The sequence below is a fragment of the Canis lupus genome, chromosome 24 (assembly GCF_048164855.1).
Source record: "Canis lupus baileyi chromosome 24, mCanLup2.hap1, whole genome shotgun sequence".
Taxonomy (NCBI): Eukaryota; Metazoa; Chordata; class Mammalia; order Carnivora; family Canidae; genus Canis; species Canis lupus.
This window is the reverse complement of record NC_132861.1, coordinates 44,296,611-44,315,846: the sequence shown is the minus strand read 5'-3', so window position 1 is coordinate 44,315,846 and position 19,236 is coordinate 44,296,611. Positions and strand designations below refer to the sequence as shown.

General features: G+C 38.6%; 1 protein-coding gene, 1 long non-coding RNA gene and 1 pseudogene across 26 annotated transcripts in view; 2 read left to right on the top strand and 1 right to left on the bottom strand.

Moving 5' to 3' along the window:
* The window catches only part of SP140 (SP140 nuclear body protein), a 68,212-nt gene that overhangs the window by 10,138 nt on the left and 38,838 nt on the right, over positions 1 to 19,236 (bottom strand). For all 23 annotated transcript variants that reach the window (XM_072796592.1, XM_072796596.1, XM_072796594.1 and 20 more), the window contains 4 exons: positions 18,664 to 18,717; positions 6,103 to 6,168; positions 4,737 to 4,817; positions 1,556 to 1,663 (listed from right to left, as the gene is read on the bottom strand). In XM_072796592.1, coding sequence (XP_072652693.1) covers positions 1,556 to 1,663; positions 4,737 to 4,817; positions 6,103 to 6,168; positions 18,664 to 18,717 — 309 coding nt within the window. The remainder of the gene's footprint in view (positions 1 to 1,555; positions 1,664 to 4,736; positions 4,818 to 6,102; positions 6,169 to 18,663; positions 18,718 to 19,236) is intronic.
* LOC140616147 (uncharacterized) overlaps positions 1 to 19,236 on the top strand; it is a 50,609-nt gene that overhangs the window by 604 nt on the left and 30,769 nt on the right. The window contains exon 1 of one of the 3 annotated variants that reach the window (XR_012016678.1): positions 18,678 to 18,731. The exons of the other annotated variants lie outside the window; for them this stretch is intronic. This is a non-coding gene — a long non-coding RNA (uncharacterized lncRNA). Of the gene's footprint in view, positions 1 to 18,677; positions 18,732 to 19,236 lie in introns of those variants that run through there. 3 annotated transcript variants of the gene reach the window in all.
* On the top strand, positions 10,916 to 11,857 carry LOC140616145 (large ribosomal subunit protein eL6 pseudogene; annotated as a pseudogene).

The following is a 19,236-nucleotide window of genomic DNA, read 5'->3' as shown; positions in this document are numbered from 1 at the left end:
TGAAGCATGAGAGGATCTCAATTTGCTGGGGACAGGGAATGGTCCAGAATCTCCAATGGCTCCTGGGGCAAGGTGAAGATAGAACTTCAACTTGAGAATGAACTTAGAATGGTTATTATCCAACATCTAGCCTTTATTACATTTTTTATACAGTGTAATAGCATTATTAAGCAGAGTTTTCCCCATCCCTGAAATCGTGGATACCTGACATTAAAAATAATCATGAAATGTTACCCAGTGGAAAATTAAGCTATGCATGAAAGATAATCTTATGCTAAACAGCATTTCTCAGTCATTGGAGAAACATAAATCAAAACCACAACGAGATATCACTTCATAACCACTAGGATGGTCATAATAAAAAAATCAGACAATAACAAGTATTGACAAGGAGGTTGAAAAATTGGGGCCCTCAGACATTGCTGGTGGGAATATAAAATAGTGCAGCCATGGTGAAAAATATTTTTGTGCTTTCTCAGGAAGTTAAATATAGATTTACCATATGAACCAGCAATTCCACTCCTGGGTATATAACTAAAAGAATTGAAAATATTTGTTCACACACACACAAAAACTCATACATGAATATTCAAAACAGAATTATGCATAATAGCCCAAGAGTGGAAACAACCCAAACTGATGAATGAATGATGTATATGATGTATTGACACTATGAAATATATTACTTGGCAAAAAAAAAAAAAAAAGAAGAAGCACTAATATATTCTATTACATGGATGAACCTTGAAAATATCATGCTAAGTGAAAGAACCCAGTCATAAAAAGGCACATTTTATAATTTCATTTATGTGAAATACCTAGAATAAGCCAATTTATTAAGCAGAAAATAGATTAGTGGCTGCTTAGGGCTGGGCACGGGGATGAACTGGGAACGCTACAGACTCCAAATAGACATGGTGTTTGCTTTAGTGGGGGATAGAAACAAATATTCTAAGACTAGATTGTGGTGATGGCTGAACAATCCTGGGAAAAGGCAAACAAAACTCAACATTGAATTGTACACTCTGAGGGGTGGACTGTGTGATATGTGATTATACCTCAGCTAAACTGTTGAAGTATTTTACATAGATTAAGTAAATTAATTCCTCACAGTGTAACTGTGAGGCAGGTTTTTAATTATCATCCTTTTTCTAGATAAGAAACTTCAAGCTCAGAAAGGTCCCACTCTCTAGTCAGATGAATCAGTCCCTCTTGGCAGAGTTGCAGCTGGGGCTCAGTCTCTCCAATTCTAAATTCTGTGGTCTTCTCACCACCTCCAGCACTCTACCCAGGTGGTGATCATCTATACAGAAAAGAGGATATGAAGGTGGAGGCTGAGGGCCTCTTCCCTTTTATTTCTGATTCACTTTTCTTTGGTTCTTTGAGCATCTCCATGGACACTTCCATGTGGGAGTGAGCACCTAATATGTATAATTTCTGAAAATGTAAAACTATCATCTTAGGGATCCCTTCCTCCTTCCTTCAATTCCTTAAATGCTGTATAATTCACATGAGTAATTCCATACTGCAAATCAAAGGAGACCATGGAACTCACCTTGTTTCAGTTTCTTCTTATATAACATCCCCTTCACCTCACCACAGGTTACAGGAAGTATTTGAGAGTGAAAATTCACCCTATCATCTTTGCGTCTTCTTCTTGACCCTGAAAGAGAAGATTTCCTCGTTCTGCCTCATTTTACAAATGCACATGCATCTCTGCAACCTTGTGGATTTTGTTCCTATAGAGATATAGAGGTGCTTAGGGGAGTCTACTCCACAAATCTCCAGAGTCAGAGTCTTTCTTCCAAGTGACATTTTTGATACGTAACTACAGAATGTCTACCTCTCTCTTACCCTTCAAATCCTACACAAAACGGAATGCTTTTATGGAGAAATCAAGCCTCAATAAAACTTCCTTACTCCCAATCTAGTCAGCCTCGCTGGTTCTTATATGACAATGAAATACACAACAGCTGCCACATTCTGAAGGGAGATCTCCAGCCACACTATTTCACTGCAGTTGGTAACCACAGGCAAAGTGAGAGATTGAACTTATGTCTCCTTAATTGAGATCTGACTAACTGAGCAGAGAGAGGGGAATGAATGATGGGGTACCCTCATGGAGATTATGTCTGCCTTCTATTCTTCTCTGCTTTGCTTCATATCCCCCCACCCCACATCAACTTTCTCCATAGCTAAAAGAGGAGCTCAGGGAACTCTAAAATAATCTGTATGAGGAGAGGTAGCTGGACTCCACAGAAGTAGGGATGACTCCACAGAAGTAGGGATGAAAGGTCTTTAAATGAACTCAAGGAGATTGTATAGCTGATGCCACCCTTCCAGCTGAGATTTTAGAGCCATGATGGGAGGAGGGGAGCTATCCATGGTCCAGTGTTGAACCGGGTAGACCATCAGAACTGTGATGGACTGAGAATGATTGGCTTAATTTGCTCTCTTGCTCTGTGACCAAGTGACAGGCTCAAGCCCACACAATCAAAAGTAGAGAAAGACAAAGACAACTGACAACCACTCTAGGCTACCTGTGGTGTGCAACTTGTGACTCTCTACATAGCAAAAGGACGATTAGCTAAATAATGTAGGTTACATGGCAACAATTTCCAGCTCGAAAGCTATCAGTTCAGGGAAGACAGAATCATTCTAGTGGCCCCTGGACCCATAAGGTCTGGTTACCAAGTTACTTGTTTGTGAGATTATCTTGTTTCTCTCCCTGACATATTTTGAAAATGACCTAAATTATACACATCTCTCAACAGTTAGTAAAGCTGTAAAGCAATTAGGGAAGTGGGTTTATTACTAAAATCACAGAAAACAGGAAAGCACAGGAAATTAGCTGTTTAGTTATTGAAAGTTATTCTCTTTTTCTTCTTTAACCCTTCGCCAGACTCTTTTCCATGGGGTTCTATCACTATGAGTTAAGTAAATAGGAGTAAATAGCCTCCCTTTTCCCTTAAAAAAAAAAAAAAGAAAAAGAAAAAGAAAAACAAAATCACAATCACAGACATGCAGTTGCATTGCATGTATTAGTGCTTTCTAAGATTTCCATTTTAATACAGCTTCCCCAAAGCCTGTCTCATGGATAAAGAAAAAAATATAATCCCTAGTCTTAAGATACCAAGAATTAGATAGATTAGATTAGATATCTTATATTTAATTTTTATAGTCCCACAATTAGTCAAAGAAACAAACAAGAGGGCAGCCTGGGTGGCTCAGCGGTTTAATGCCACCTTCAGCCCAGGGTGTGATCCTGGAGACCGGGGATCGAGTCCCACGTCGGGCTTCCTGCACGGAGCCTGCTTCTCCCTCTGCCTGTGTCCCTGCCTCTCTCTGTGTGTCTTTCATGAATAAATAAATAAAATATTTTTTTAAACCCTAGCTAATTCATAATACAACACCATCATGTTTTACTTTGAAAATAGAGTGACTAAATAAGACAAGATTTAACCAATATTTGTGTCCCCAGTTTCTAATACCCACTTAATAACACCAAATCCCCCACTATGGACTCTAATATAGCAGTCAGAATATAATTTAAGGTTATTTTTAAAATTTTTCATGCTTGATATTAATTGCTTTCTAATAGTAAGTAAGTGTGACAGAATTTTACATTCTTTCCTGTTTTGGAAAAATTGTACTAAAAGTACTAAAATTGTACTAAAAGTTTCAATAATTGAGAACAATTCACTAAGTGCCAAGGAGGGTAACCAACTGTCCCAGTGCACCTAGGACTAAGGGGTTTCCCAGGATGCAGGATTTTCAGTGGAAAAACTGGGAATGTCCTGGACAAACCAAAGTGAGCTGGTCACTCTAATTTCAAGGACCCCACACATAAGGCAATGCACCAAACCACGCATGTGACCATACAAAATATCGGTAGAACAGGTCATGCCAGCTCATCACTTATATCCAGGCAGTAGAAGAATGGCTACGTTTCTCTCCAAGGAAGTCGAGCAGTGGTGTCAGACCACACTATGGAGTTATCAAAAGCATCTTATGGAGAAAAGAAGAACCCTCCATTCCCAGTGGCATCTCAGAGCTACATCTGTCAAATGAGACACTTCCATATTCTTATCTCTCCTCTCTCATCCACCTTCCCTAATCCTGGAGGGTCCCAAACCAGCAGCTCTTAAGTGTAGGTGGAGGCAAGAGAGAATGTGAGAAGAGTCTGACCATGCCACATCCCCACTGTGGGTGGTCCACATCAAGATTTGCTCAGGCTGAAGGAAGAAAGGTGCTTTGAAATGGAGAAAATATTGAAGGTTTAACACTAGTCCAGAAAGGACACTCAACTATTGAAGAGAGACTTACACTCTTGTGACAAGGGAACAGGAAAACTATGAGGCAAGCCCAAGACAGGAAAAACTCATCCAGAAGGTAGATTTGAAAGGGCAGTGAAGAAATGAACTTGTTTTCTACTTATAATTTACCAAATCTGGCCATTTTAATAAACCATTGGTGCAAGGTAAAGAAATTTCCACAAACAGTAGATAAAACTCAGAAAAGGATTTTAAGTTCTGGGCAGATAAAAACTATGATATAAATGCAAACAATTTATAACCCTGGCTCAAAATGAGTTTACTTTTTAGCTTTTGCAGCTCTCAAATTGACAGGTAACTTTGGCTGGTAAAAAATTAAGGAAGATCTATGTTCCTCAAAACCTTAGCAAAATTCATATTGACCCACAGGGCCAAGTGGAAGTGGCACAAAGTTTATCTTACTCTTGATCTTGGCAAGTTCTTGCAGACGCATTTTCACCTTTTTCCCCCTGGAGACCAACTGGCCAGCAGTGTTGCTGCTGTCTAGGGATAAGCAAGGGGAGATACTGAGTTGGACAAAATAACAGTTGACACGAGAGACCAAAAAGCAAGTGAGTGCACACCATACTCAATTCTGAACCTCCTTTCACTATTCACTCAGACAAGAAAGCACATTAATGGCAAGGGATCTCAAGCAGGTGTCCAGAACATGCTCCACTTTTAGGAGGGAAGACTTTTAAATTACATATAAGATTTCATTGTACTTTGGAAAGAAGTGGTTTAGAATTTATCTATGTACACGGAGACCTAAATGAAAATGATATCATGATTAAATCCAAAAATTTGGTATTTTGAAAATAAGTATTCTTAAAATAGATGCTACCACTTTTTTCTTTCCAAGCAAAATTGTACACAATTGTACCCAACAGGGTAGCCATGTAAATTGACAAGAACATAATATATATAAGTTGGTGAAAATTAATCATTTTAATTGGACTCTAAACCTCATTATATGGATCTGTTGCAAAATTGATAATCATGTGGAAAATGAGGTCTAGCTTTCATTGTCTAGAAGGAATGAACTCTTTAAACCACTCCTGAAATAAACATGGTTTCAAGGGTCCGACTAGAAGTAATACGTGTATGTACTACTGGAAATTTAGAAAATAAAAATTATATGAAACAGCAATATTCTAGAGAGAGCTATCATTGTTCAAAAATATTCCCATAGGCTTTTGTCTCTGTATATTTTACTATTTAAACAATACCTTTTCATTGCAAAATTTGAACGTGTTTAATATTTTTCAGTGTACACACATACACTTAAAAAACATAAATAAAAATATAAATATCACCTACATTCCAATGACCTATATGTTTATTGATGAATATCTATTGATTTTTCCATTTACCTGTGTCTTTCTCTATAAGTATGTACAGATAAGAATTTATAGATACCTAAAAACACATTTGTACAAATATGTTTTTGGTTATTTGCCATGTGCATACATGCATAACCCCCTGCACATGCAATCTGCTTTTTGCATTTGGCTTTCTTTGGAACATCTTACCCAATTAATACACATTTCTTGACCCAGCAGAGAAGCCACATATTGAGGACGGCAGTGTCTCCCCAAATCATTTAGCTCTGGGTCATTCTGTGTTGAGAACTAAGCCATTTTGGGAAGCCACCGCGTTTTCAGGCCTCTTTGTTACAGCATCTTAGCTTATGTCCTTGTGGAACAGCCACTAGGAAACGGTCAGAGCCCTTGGGAGCCCTCAGGCCTGCAGGGGGACAGTAAGCAGGGCCTTACACTCAAGCGCTTACCTTTTTGATGTAACTTTCTCTGATATTTCCTTTTAATTCTTGTCCAGGCATGGCCTTTCTTTCTTCCTTCAAGCAAAAGAGAATAAAGTTAATTATTCAGAGCTATAAATATAATTTTTAAAGCCATATATGCTAGTTTTCAAATACTTTCTTAGACCAGGAGAACAGGACAAAATTCTTTACCAGTGCAGCAGTGTGACGCTGATTGCAGAGTTATGCTTTACTCCACACAGACCTGGGAGATTACAGAAGATGACCTTCCTTTGAAAAGTAAAAAACAGGGGTGCCTGGGTGGCTCGGTCAGTTAGGCGTCTGCTTTGGGCTCAGGTTGGTCCTGGGATCGGAGCCTACGTCAGGTTCCCTGCTCATCAGGGAATCTGCTTCTCTCTCTGCCCCTCCCTCTGCTTGTGCTCTCTCTCTCTCTCTCTCACTCACTTGCTCTCTCTCAAATAAATTAATTAATAAAATATTTTTAAAAAATAAAATAACAAAACAAAACAAAAAAACCATGACACACATACACAAAAATAAATTCCTGCTGGTGCCTTAGCCTGAATGATAATTGTTGTGGGTACATGTCAATACATTTCCTCTTCAGGTGTCTTCCAGTTCAAATATGCCATGAGGAGACACACTCCTCAGAGCTGGATAGTGTCATGGATAATATGCCATGCTGGAGGTTGGGAGGCCCGCTCAGCTTTGATGTGGAGACTTAAAACAATCTCTGTACTTGCACTTGTGTCACAAATCCTCCCACTTCTGTGCCATGTAGTGCCTGGAGTTCCTGGAGGGCTTAAAGGAACTACAGCAGGTTATGTGTTCTACTTTGCTTTCTTGTGAATGATATGAACATATAAGAGTGTGAGAAGACCATTGGCACTGGGTTAAGTAGAGATCGTATCTTATCACTGTTGTGAAATAAAAATAGCCAGCTACTAGATTTTTACTGCTAAGAGTGAAGACCATGGAGGGAGGCCTTACAACTCCCACTTGGATTCCCATTCCACTCGGAGGTGGGTCAACTCAGACTCCAGGACTTACAAGGCAGGAAGGGCCTACAAAAAAAAGCCTTGTTCATCCAACTGAAATGGTATGTTCAAGAATTCTGGGATTTGGGCAGCCCGGGTGGCTAAATGGTTTACCGTTGCCTTCAGCCCAGGACCTGATCCTGGAGACCCGGCATCAAGTTCCGCATCAGGCTCCCTGCATGGAGCTTGCTTCTCCCTCTGCCTGTGTCTCTTCCTCTCTCTCTCTCTCTCTCTCTCTCTCTCTGTGTGTGTGTGTGTGTGTGTGTGTGTGTCATGAATAAATAAATAAAATCTTAAAAAAAAAAGAATTCTGGGATTTTCCCCATTGTCCCCTCGGCTTTCCATGACCTTCCCAGCCCTATGTAGGGGCTATGGCTGTGTGCCAGGCTTGTGACTCCTCCCAAAATGGACTTGTTTGTCTCTCAGTGGGGAGACACAAGGGGCTTTGTCCATGACTGCTCCCAGGACACTGATCAGGCCTTGGGCCCCTCTGAGAGCTATGAGTGGTGCCTCAACACCACCCACACTTCAGCTTATAAACCAGCTGACTCTGGCCACATCACTGTGGCCCTAGAAACTCAGGAGCATGGTTGAACCATTAGTAGTCTGACAATGGTGTGCCTTTTATCAAAAAAAGCTACTTCCTTTTTAAATATTTTATTTATTTGTTCATAAGAAACACAGAGAGAAGCAGAGACATAAGCAGGTTTCCTGCGAGGAGCCTAATGCAGGACTCAATCCCAGGATCCTGGGATCATGACCTGAGCCAAAGGCAGACATTCAACCACTGAGCCACCTAAGTGTCCCTCCAAAAAGCTACTTCGAATGCATTGATTGACTCTATGTCCCTCATCTTTTCCTGTCTACGCACCTCTGGAAGGCTCTTTGGTCAGTGAAGGCAGCTGTCCCCAGAAAGGGGTCAGCTCCTTCCTGCATCATTATCAAGATAAAAGTGGTGGGGGATTAATGGTATTAGACAGACCAGTTCTAAAAATTCAGCATTCTGTTTTCCTTGTTCTTAGAGATGATGCCTCGTTCTTTCCCCTACTAGCCTGGAGGGCCTTCAGAGAGCCTACAGGATTCAGATTTTATTCTGATTACATTTTATGTAGATGCCTTTGCACCACTTGTATCTGACCCTTTGGATAAAGGGAATAGGAGATAATTTGGAAAGGAGATGAAGTTACAGCCACCAGAATGGTATACACAGATTTTGTGGCAGTAAAGGAAAAGCAAAAATCCAGACATCTGAGGAGGAAACCCCATAAAGCCTAGCAGGTATGGGGTAAAGGGGAAGCATTAATGATATCTGCCTTGCAGAACTGCCTCGAATTCCACTTCCAGAGAAAAACCATCCCAGTCCATATGTCTTACCACAGAGATGACAATGATGATGTCTGCCATTCTGGATCAGACATGAGAAAACTGGGATGGGCCCCAGCATCTGCATATCCCATGTAAAATTCCTCTGGACATCATTCTCATGCCCACTCTCAGTCTTTTGGAGAGGGGCGAAGGCAGATACCATTTGGTTGGTGTCATGGACAAAGAGGACAGATTGGGATGGAATGTCCTCCGGAAGTGCCTCCTCAACTGAACCCCACCCCCAAATCAAGGACTAAATGCAATGAATGAAACTGGGAGCTCTAACGTTTATACTCAACCAGGGGCCCATGTTGGAGGCACTGTCCATCTTCCCCTTGTTGATGTATGTTCCATTAGGGGACCTCGGCAACTGTAAATGCTTCCCTTTCTGGGCCACCATGTATGCCCTTGGAATTGCACTTCTTGTGTGAAAGCCAGGCATTCACTTGCCTCCTTATGCAAACATGGTAAATTATAGGTTACGGTAGTCACTAGAGACTTGCATCATTTATGCTTTATGAAATGAATTAAATACTGCAGGAAACAAATTGAATGGATTTGGTCCTAGCCCACACTGGTCAAATCAATCAAAATGGTTGATGGAGTGGTATCTTCATGGGGTAAGTTGTCAAAATTTGCTATGTGAGGTGAATTTGTTGTGAGGCAATTTTCCTTAGCATTTCCACATGCCTCAAACTATCTTTGCAAGGATGTTTGAATAACAAACAGCCTTGGAAGCCAGAGATAATGTAACCCTCTAGGTCAGAGAGCAGATTTGTTTACTGACCTGTATAAAATAGAAAACGTCTCCCTCTTCTCTCCAGAGGAGATCTGCTTAAGTTCCAGCTAATAAGATAATGTCTCCCTCAGGGGTAAGGTTTGAGCAGATTTGCTAACAGCTCCCTTCTACCACCAAGTTTTCTGAAGTGTGGTATTCCTCAGCTTGAGCACAGCCTGTGTGTGCCACCTCACCCCCGACCATGGGGGGTGAGGTGGCATGGGTTTGCAGGGAAAAGAACTGATGCACCTACCCCATATCCCAGACATTTCATTCCTAGGTATTTATGTAAGGGATCTGAAGGCGTGAGGCCGGGACACTCGGGTGGCTCAGTGGTTGAGTGTCTGCCTTTGGCTCAGGGCATGATCCTGGGTCCAGGGATCGAGTCCCACATCAGACTCCCCATGAGGAGCTTCCTTCTTCCTCTGTCTATGTCTTTGCCTCACTCTGTGGGTCTCTCATGAATAAATAAATAATATCTAAAAAATAAAAAAAACGAAAGCCACAGAAGGACTTCTACTAGAATGTTCACTGCAACTTATCCACATTAGCAAAAAAATAGGAAACACTTGCGATGTGTGCCAATAGGAGAATATATATATATATATATATATATATATGCAAACCTTGGTATATTCATATAATGTGTGATACTTTGCAATAAAAAGGAACAAAATGCTGATATATATTCAACAATGCGGATAAACCTGAAAAATGTTATGCTGAGTAAAAGAAACCTTACACCAAATGAGAACATGCTCCAAAACCTCACTTATTTAAAGTTTTAAAACAAGCCAAATTAACTTGCCAAGAAAACGTATGAAAAGTGGTTCCCTCTCATGAGTGAGGGATAAGGATATACCAAAGGTCATAAAGGCTCTTTGCAGGGGGATGGTCATGTTCCGTATCTTGGTAAGGATTTGGATTAACCAGGGGGAATGCATTTATCAGAACTCATCAGATGATACACTTAGTATTTGTGCATTTCACTATAAAGGTTATCTCAAGAGAAAAAAGGCTGAAAACAAATAATGAATCTAATTAATGATATGTTGGTTGAAGTATTGGAGGGAAGTGAACTGATGTCTGCAACCTTGAGATGTTTCAAACTTGAAAGTGGGTTAGTGGAGTGTATGAACAAACACATGGATAGATGGTTGGGAACCATCTATAAATAAAGTAAGAACAGTATAATGCTAATTTTGAATCTATGTGAAGGTATATTGGTGTTTACATAAAATTCTCCCATGTTTTCTGTACCCAACTTTCTATGATTCGATCCTGGTGAAAAGAGCTTTGGAAAGAAAGGAAAGATTATTTTCCAAGAAATGACACAATAAAAGAAGAATTTTCACCCACCATGACATAATAATTTGAGAAGGCACTGCAGTAATCGTGTTACTGTACTGAGGAGAAATAAGTATCAACCCAGAATTTTTAATCTTGCTAAAAAAATTCTATCAAGGTAAATTTGCAAATATAACACTGGGAGAGTCTGCCAATTAGAGACCACTCACTAGGCGAACCAAAAGAATTAAGTCAGCTAAACAAAAGTGAAGCCAAAAAGAAGAACTAGGAGGAGGGGGCTGTGGGGAAGGAGGAGACGGAGGAGGAGGAAGAAAGCTCTTTCTCATCTTGCAAGATGGCAGGTGACAAATCTGAGATGGCAGAAACGAAGAAGAAACCTGAAGTCAAGAAGGCTGATGCTGGTGGCAAGGTTAAAAAGGGGAGCTTCAAGGCTAAAGCACCAGAAGGGAAGCCCCACTGTAGCCAAAACCCCATCCTCATCAGAGGAAATGACAGATATTCCTGATGTGCTATGTATTCCAGAAAGGCCATGTACAAGAGGAGGTATTCAGCAACTAAATCCAGGGTTGAAAAGAAAGAGAAGTTTCTTGATACTGCCACAAAACCAGAATGATAGTACCCCAGTGGTTAAATTTCACAAAATGCCTAGGTATTACCCTACCAAAGATGTGCCTTGAAAGCTGTTGAGCAACAGCAGAAAACCTTTCAGTCAGCATGTGAGAAAACTGCAAGCTAGCATCACTCCTGGGACCATTTTGATCATTCTCTCTGGGCACCACAGAGGCAAGGGGGTGGTTTTCCTGAAGGAATTTGGCAGTGGCTTGTTACTTGTGACCAGACCTCTGACCCATAATCAAACTTTTCTGCATTGAACATACCAGAAATTTGTCATTGCCACCTCCACTAAAATTGATATCAGCAGTGTGAAATTCCCAAAACATGTCAGTGAAGCTCACTTCAAAAAGAAGCTGTGTAAACCCAGACACCAGGGAGGTGAGATCTTTGACACAGAGAAGGAGAAATATGAGATTAGAGAATAGCACAACATTGATCAGAAAACTGTGGACTCACAAATTCTGGGAAAAATCAAAACTGTTCCTCAGCCTCAGGGCTACCCCCACTCTGGGTTTTCTTTCACAAATGGAGTTTATTCTCATAAATTAGTGTTACCAAATTTCTTACAAAGAACCTAATTAAATGATTGATCCACAAAAAAAAGAAAGAAGAGTGAGCACATAAAATAATAACACATTTTTAAAAAGATTTTATTTATTTATTTGACAGAGAGAGAGTGTGTGAGGAGCACAAATGGGGGGAATGGCAGAGGGAGAGGGAGCAGCAGGCTCCACACTGAGCGGGGAGCCAGTTGGGGGGCTCAAACCCAAGACCCTGGGATCATGACCTGAGCCCAAAGCACACACTTAACTGACTGAGCCACTCAGGTGTCCCAAAAGATATTTTTAATTTAAGTAAACATCAACTGCAAAAATGGTAATAGTTTCAACATTCATGATGAGAGAATATTAAAAATAAAATGTTACATAACAGTAGTTATGTGATGATGGAATACCAAATATGTATTGAATCCACATGCTCAGACCCTCGATATCATTTGCAATTGAGTCATGGTTAAAAGATGACAGAAATTTCATCTCAAATTTCCAAAACAGCAGAGGAAATGGGGCAGAATATAGGATTCAATCTCAATTCATCAGAAAGCAGGAAGTGAACATAAAAACACAGAAAAAGAATGATAAACAATAATATAGAAGATATAAATCCACATATATCAGGAATTCACAATAAATGCAAATAAACTAAACTATTAAAAGATTAGGATTTTCAGAGAAGATTATAAAAAACTAAGTGTTGTTATAAGAGGCATAAAATACAGCTGTACAAGAAAAGGGTTTAATAAAAAAGGAATAATAAACATTAAAAAAAAACATTAAAAGTTCAAGTAATGGGTTGCTCAGGTGGCTCAGCAGTTTAGTGTCTGCCTTTGGCCTGGGGTGTGATCCCGGAGTCCCAGGATCAAGTTCCATATCAGGCTCCTGCATGGAGCCTGCTTCTCCCTCTGCCTACGTCTCTGCCTCTCTCTCTCTGTGTCTCTCATGAATAAATAAATAAAATCTTAAAAAAATAAGTATAAGTTCAAGTAACAATATTAGCTTCCCAAGAAAGAGATTTTAAGGTAAAAAGTATTATTAAGGATAAGAATAACAGTGTATGATTTAAAAAATCCACTAAGTCATAAGAATCATGAATAGCTTCAAAGTGTTTAAAGTAAAACAAAAGAATAAGGAAGAATTGGCAAATACACAATCATGTGGGAAAACTGAACACATCTTTATGCAATACCAGTACAGCCTACTTTAGAAGATTTAGACAACAAAGTTGTACTTGATAAAGAAGATGTGTATGGAGAGAAGCTAGATCCCAATGTACACTATTTTATTTTATTTTATATTATTTTATTTTATTTTATTATTATTTTTTTAATGTACACTATTTTAAACTGGAATAGAACATTTACAAATATTGGGGCACCTGGGTGGCTTAGTGGTTGGGCGTCTCCCTTTGGCTCAGGTCATAATTCCGGGGTCTGGGGTTTGAGTCCCACATCAGGGTCCCTGCAAGGAGCCTGCTTCTCCCTCTGCCTGTGTCTCTACCTCACTCTCTGTGTCTTTCATGAATAAATAAATAAGATATTTTTTAAAAATTCTTTTAAAAAAAGAACATTTACAAATACCATACATTAGGGTACAAAGGAACTTTCAACAAATTTTGAAGAACTAATGAGGTCCGTTGTTCAGACTGTGTTCCAGATATGCATATTCCATTTCTATTTAACTCAGAGAATACATATATTATTAGAGATGTCAATGTGTCTATAGAAAGTACCCTAGTTTATAACTTCTCTTACAAGTTTTCATGGCCAAGTTTTAAGATCTAATCAATAAGGTAAGAGCAGAATATTGTGGGAGGAGGGGAACTCTAAGAAAGCTTCTCATGAAAGAGATAGGCCTTTAGGGAAGATGTTTTTTGCTCTTCACCTTTTTCCCTCTGTTGGCCTAACACATAGACACATGGCTGAAGCTCCATAGGCACTTTGGACAATGACTTGATCTTGAGAGTGGCTGAACTGAAAGATAGAAGAAGCTTCAAAGTGAAGAGCCTCAAGCAGCCAAAAACAAATTTGAAAAAGAAAAACAAAATGGGAAGTCTTATACTACCAGATTTCAGCTCTTATTATAAAGCTACAGTAGTCAAAATGGTGTAGTATTGGCATGTAGTTAGACATATAGGTAAGTAGAAAAGAAAGTCCAGAATACACCAAACACATAGGGCAACTGACTTAAAACAAAGATGTTGAGGTAATTAACACAATAATTCAATACACAAATGGTCTAGGACATCTAGATATCTGAAAGTGAAAGAAAGAAAGAGAGAGAGAGAGAGAAAGAAAATGAGAGAGAGAAAGAAAGAATGAAAGAATCAATCCTTACCTCACACCATATGCAAAAATTAACTTAAACTGGATCATGGATCTAAATGTAAGAGCTAAAACCATAAAAGTTCTTAAAGAAAATATAGTATCTTGAGCAAAGATTTCTTAAAAAGAACTGAAAAGTCATAGATTATAAAAAAAATACTGTTAGACTTCAAAATACATTTTGCTCTTTGACACTGCTAAGCAAATGAACAAAGGAGCTATACACTGTATGGTATATAATCAGCAAAGGACTTGTATCCAGAATATATTAATAACTTTACAACTAAAAAATAGACAACCCAATTAAATATGGGTAAAAGATTTGAATAGACACTTAACCAAATAAGATATACGGGTGGCAAATAAATACATAAAAAGATGCTCAGCACCATTACTCATTAAGAAAATGCAAATTAAAACTACGAATTACCATTATGCACCTATGAGGATGGCTAAAATCAAGATTACCAATACCGAGTGTTGGTGAATATGTGAAGTAATGAGAATTTTCATAAATCGCTGGTGGGAGTATAAAAGTGTACAACATAAAAGATACTTTGGCAGATCCTTAAAATGTCAAATGTACTTATGTTCATATGGCCCAGTAGTATCCCTCCTAGGTATTTACCTAAGAAAAATTAAGTCATCTATCCACCCAAAGATTTGTATGCATATGTTCCTAGAAGCTTTATTTGTAATAGTCAAAACCTAGAAACAATTCAACATCTATCAACAGGCAAGTAGATAAACAATCTATGGAATATCCATATAATGGAATACTTCTTGGTGGTAAATATGGAATGAGACACATACCAGCATGGATGTGTCTCAGAAGCTTTATGCTAAATGAAAGGGCTACAGGAAAAATAAGAAGGAAAAATAAATACTGTATGAATTCATTTACACAAAATTCCAGAGAGGATACAACTCTAGTGATAAAAACAGATCAGCAGTTTTCAAGAGCCAGATGGGAAAAGGAACACATGTCCACTGGATGATGGAAATGTTAAATGTGATGATCGTGATGGCATTACATGACAGATCACATTTGTTAAAACTCATCCAGTCATCCCTTAATAGGCTATTGCCTAGAATTATATCTCAATAAAGCTGAGAAGAAAAGTAAAAATGTGCAAGATCTACAGAAAGAAAACTAAAACGTTAAAGAACATAAAAGGTGATCTGAATAAATGTGTGGTTCATTCTCCTTCAATTCTACCCAAATCAATCAGCAAGTTCAATATATTTTCAATCCGAGTCTCAATAGAATTGGGGAGGTATTGGGGGGAAATCTTGACTGCTTCTAAAACTCATCCACAATGAGTGAGCCAGGATTATTGAACCTTGGAAATCTCTTTCTTTTCTGAGGCTCCTTCCTGTAATTTTTACTCTTTTCCTTGCAAAAGAAAATATAATGAGTACAAATAGCAAAATATACTTGAGAGCTTTGTATTAAACCAATTTGCTACTGCATTAGAAATAAACAGACCAGTGTTACAGAGTAGAGTACAGGCACAGATCCACGAATACAGGGAAAAGCACATAAAAAGGGCATTTCAAATGATGAAGAAAAGAACATTGGGGTTATTTCCTGAAATTCCTGTCTCACATCATACACAAAAAGCTGAATTATAGATTGATTTAAACACTAAAAAGTATTAAGTACTTCAAATATTCTGGAAGCAAATAAAATATTTTTAATATTTTGAGGTGGGAAATATCCTTGTAAATTTTTAATATAACCTAGAAACCATAAAGGAAAAGCCTGATGGATTTTACTACTTAAAATTTTCCAACTTCCTTGGGACAAAAGATACTACAAACCAAAAAGAATAGCATCAAATGAAACAAAATAATAACATAGATTGGCAAAATTTAATATTTATATCAATAGTCCTATGCTTGTTAAGCAGGGTTTAAAAAAAAAAAGGATGGCAAGACTGTATCACTGGCAAGGCACATGTACCAGGAATTTTTAGGAGAAAAAACAAACAACCAATAACTTAGAAATTCTCAACCACAACAAAAATGCAAGCAATGCAAATTAAAACAGGAATGAAATAAATTTTTTTACAGGCAAAATGTTGAATGTTTGTAATGTCTTGTGCATGATATATTGATTTAAAGAAAATGTAATAATATGAATAGATTTGTTTAGATTTATGATAAAATTCTAAGTGTGTTAATTCATGCATAGAAAAAATTTGGGAGGATACATATGAAAGCTTACAAAGATCATATATTTTCTTTTTTTAAGATTAATTAATTTACTATTAGAAAGAGAGAGAGCACACATGAGCACACGTGCACATGCGCATGGAGGGAGGGGCAGAGGGAGAGGGAGGGAGAAACCCAAGCCGACTTCAAGCTAAGCGAGCAGCCCAACCCGAGGCTCAGTCCCACAACCCTCAGATCACTGCCCAAGTTGAAACCAAGAGTCACACACTCAAGAACTACACCACCCAGGCCCCCCAACAAATACCATATATTAAAAAAAACCATAAAGATAAGAGCATTTTGAAAAAATATAAATTACTATTTAAAGGATGTAATATAACCATATAAAGGTGAAATATTCCTTTTTTAATTTTTTGGTCTAATGAAAAGTATTAGTTCTCTATTGCTGCTGTAATAAATTGCCCTAAACTTCATGGCTTAAAACAACACAAAGTTATTATCTTACAGTTTGAAGGTCTGAAATCTGACACAAGTCTCATGGGGCTAAAATCAAGGTGTCTACAGGGCTTTGTTCCTTACTGGAGGCGACAGGGGATAACCCATTTCTTTACGTTTTTCAACCTCTGAAGCCTGCCCCCATTTCTTGGATCATGGCCCCCTGCCTTCATCTTCAAACCAGTCACACTGCAATGCTCTGATCATTAACCATCACATATCCCTTTCTCCACAGGAGGAGAGAGTTTCTGATTTTAAAGACCCATATGACTTGATTGGGGCCATCCACATAATCCAGGACAATCCCCCCATTTCAAGACCCTTAGCTTAATTACACCCTCAAAGTCTCTTGCCATGTGAAGTAAATTGGTTACAGGTTCCAGAGATTGGGACATGGATGTCCTTGTTTCTGTTGATAGAAGATTCTTAGGGATCATAGCACTCTTGTGTATGTCATGAGGATCTCCTCCGTTAGAGAGACTCTTCCGTGGATCTTTCCTATACAATCATGGATGTTCTTGTTTTTTGTTTTTTGTTTTTTGTTTTTTTCTGCTGACATGGCCAAGCTAATCTGTGTGTCACAAACGTAATCCCTTCAAAGAACCTTTTCCTTATGACTAAATACTCTGAGCATTCACTACTTCTGGTGCATTAGCAGAAAGTTGTACGGCCATACTCTTGGTTGTCACTACAGGCCACACTTTCCCGGCAGTGAAGCTTCTAATATTAGCATCTTTTACAGCTTGGAAAGGCTGAGAATTTCTCACATCATCAAGTCCTGATTCCTTTTGCAAAGCAGTTCTTCCTTTGATTTACCTCTTTCCCCTTACATTTTACTATGAGCAACAAAATGAATCCAGTTGCACCTTTATCACTTTCCCTAGAAACCTCCTTAGCTATATATCCAGAAAGTTCAGCTTTCCGCATTATTGGCAGGACAGAATTTTGCTAAGCTTTCTGCCACTATATACTAAGGATTCCCTTCTCTCTAGTTTTCAAAAACACGTTCCTTATTTCCTTCAGAGCCCTTACCAGTGACACCTTGAACTTCCATATTTCTACTAAGTCTTCATCATGATTTGCATATGCTCTAAGACAAATAGGTTTTCTCTACCATGTTCTTTTTTTTTCTCTACCATATTCTGCACTTCTAAGCCTTCTCTAGTAGAGTCTTTGGCCCCATATTTCTAACAAATTGCTCAAGTCAATCTAGACATTTTCTATTATTCCACTTAAAATTCTTCCCTCTGCCCATTACCCAATTCCAAAACTATTTCCACATTTTAGGAATGCATTACAGCTGCACTCCACCTTCAAAGTCTGCATTCCTCTTCTATTGCTGCCATAACAAATGACTAGAAATTTCGTGGCTTAAAGCAACATAAATTAACTATCTCACAGTTATGTTGGGTAGAAGTCTGACAAGGGTCTCTCTGAGCTAGAATCAAGGTTCTAGTAGGCCTTCATCCTTTTCTGGAGGCTGTGGAGTAGAATACAGTTCCCTGACTTTCCCAGCTCCCAGAGGTCATCATATTCCTGGTTCCTTTTCTCCATGTTCCTCCTCCTCCAGCCAATAATACGGCATCTCTCTGTGACTACCTTCCACAGCCACTCCCACTCTTCCCACAGCCGGGAGCAGCTCTCCACATTTCCAAGCCTGCTCCATTATATTGGGTGTACCCAGCTAATCCAGAATAATCTTCCCTTCCAACATCCCTACTTAATTATTTCTGTAAAATCTCTTTTGCCATGTTAAGATAATAGAGAATACAAATTCCAGAGATTAAGATATAGACATCTTTGGGCAGACATCATATTATTATCACTTATTATTGTAAATAGTAACAATGTAATGCTAGCATTAAAAATTCCTATTTAGTATCAAAAGCAAGTAAAATCTTATGCACTCTTACTTCTCTTCCTCTTGAGTTTTCCCGAAGAAGAGTTGTTTCCAAGATCTGCAGTATCTGGAGAATAACAGGTGAGGGTGAGGAAATCAATAAATAAAAGTTAAGACATTTTAGGATTATTCATACTGCAGAAGACTTGGATTTATAAAGACGTTTGGGTCATTGTTTTTCTTCTCTTCTTTCTGAAAGGACTAAAAACGTACTGAATTGAGAAGTAGGAGTCCAGAAAGGACCCTGGGTCTTCCTTTGTTTCTCAACGGTGCTTGGAAAAACACTCTGAAATGCCCATGTACTCAGTTTACTCAGGGATATTTGTTTAGGTCTTAAGATTTTTGTGAGGATTAAATAAAATCTTACATGCAAACATTTATAGGAAATCACTAGATAAGCCAGTGACATGCTAGAGGGCATCCATCAAAAACATGTGCTTTCTTCCTGACAAGCAAGTGGCATGACTAGCTGTCTTTTGAGATTTTTCAAAGGTTGTGACAAAATGACACTGTTATCTAGCAGAAGTAAGCTTGGCTTTCTTGGGCTCCACAGAAGATTGGGTGTGAGAGAGATAGAAATCACTGG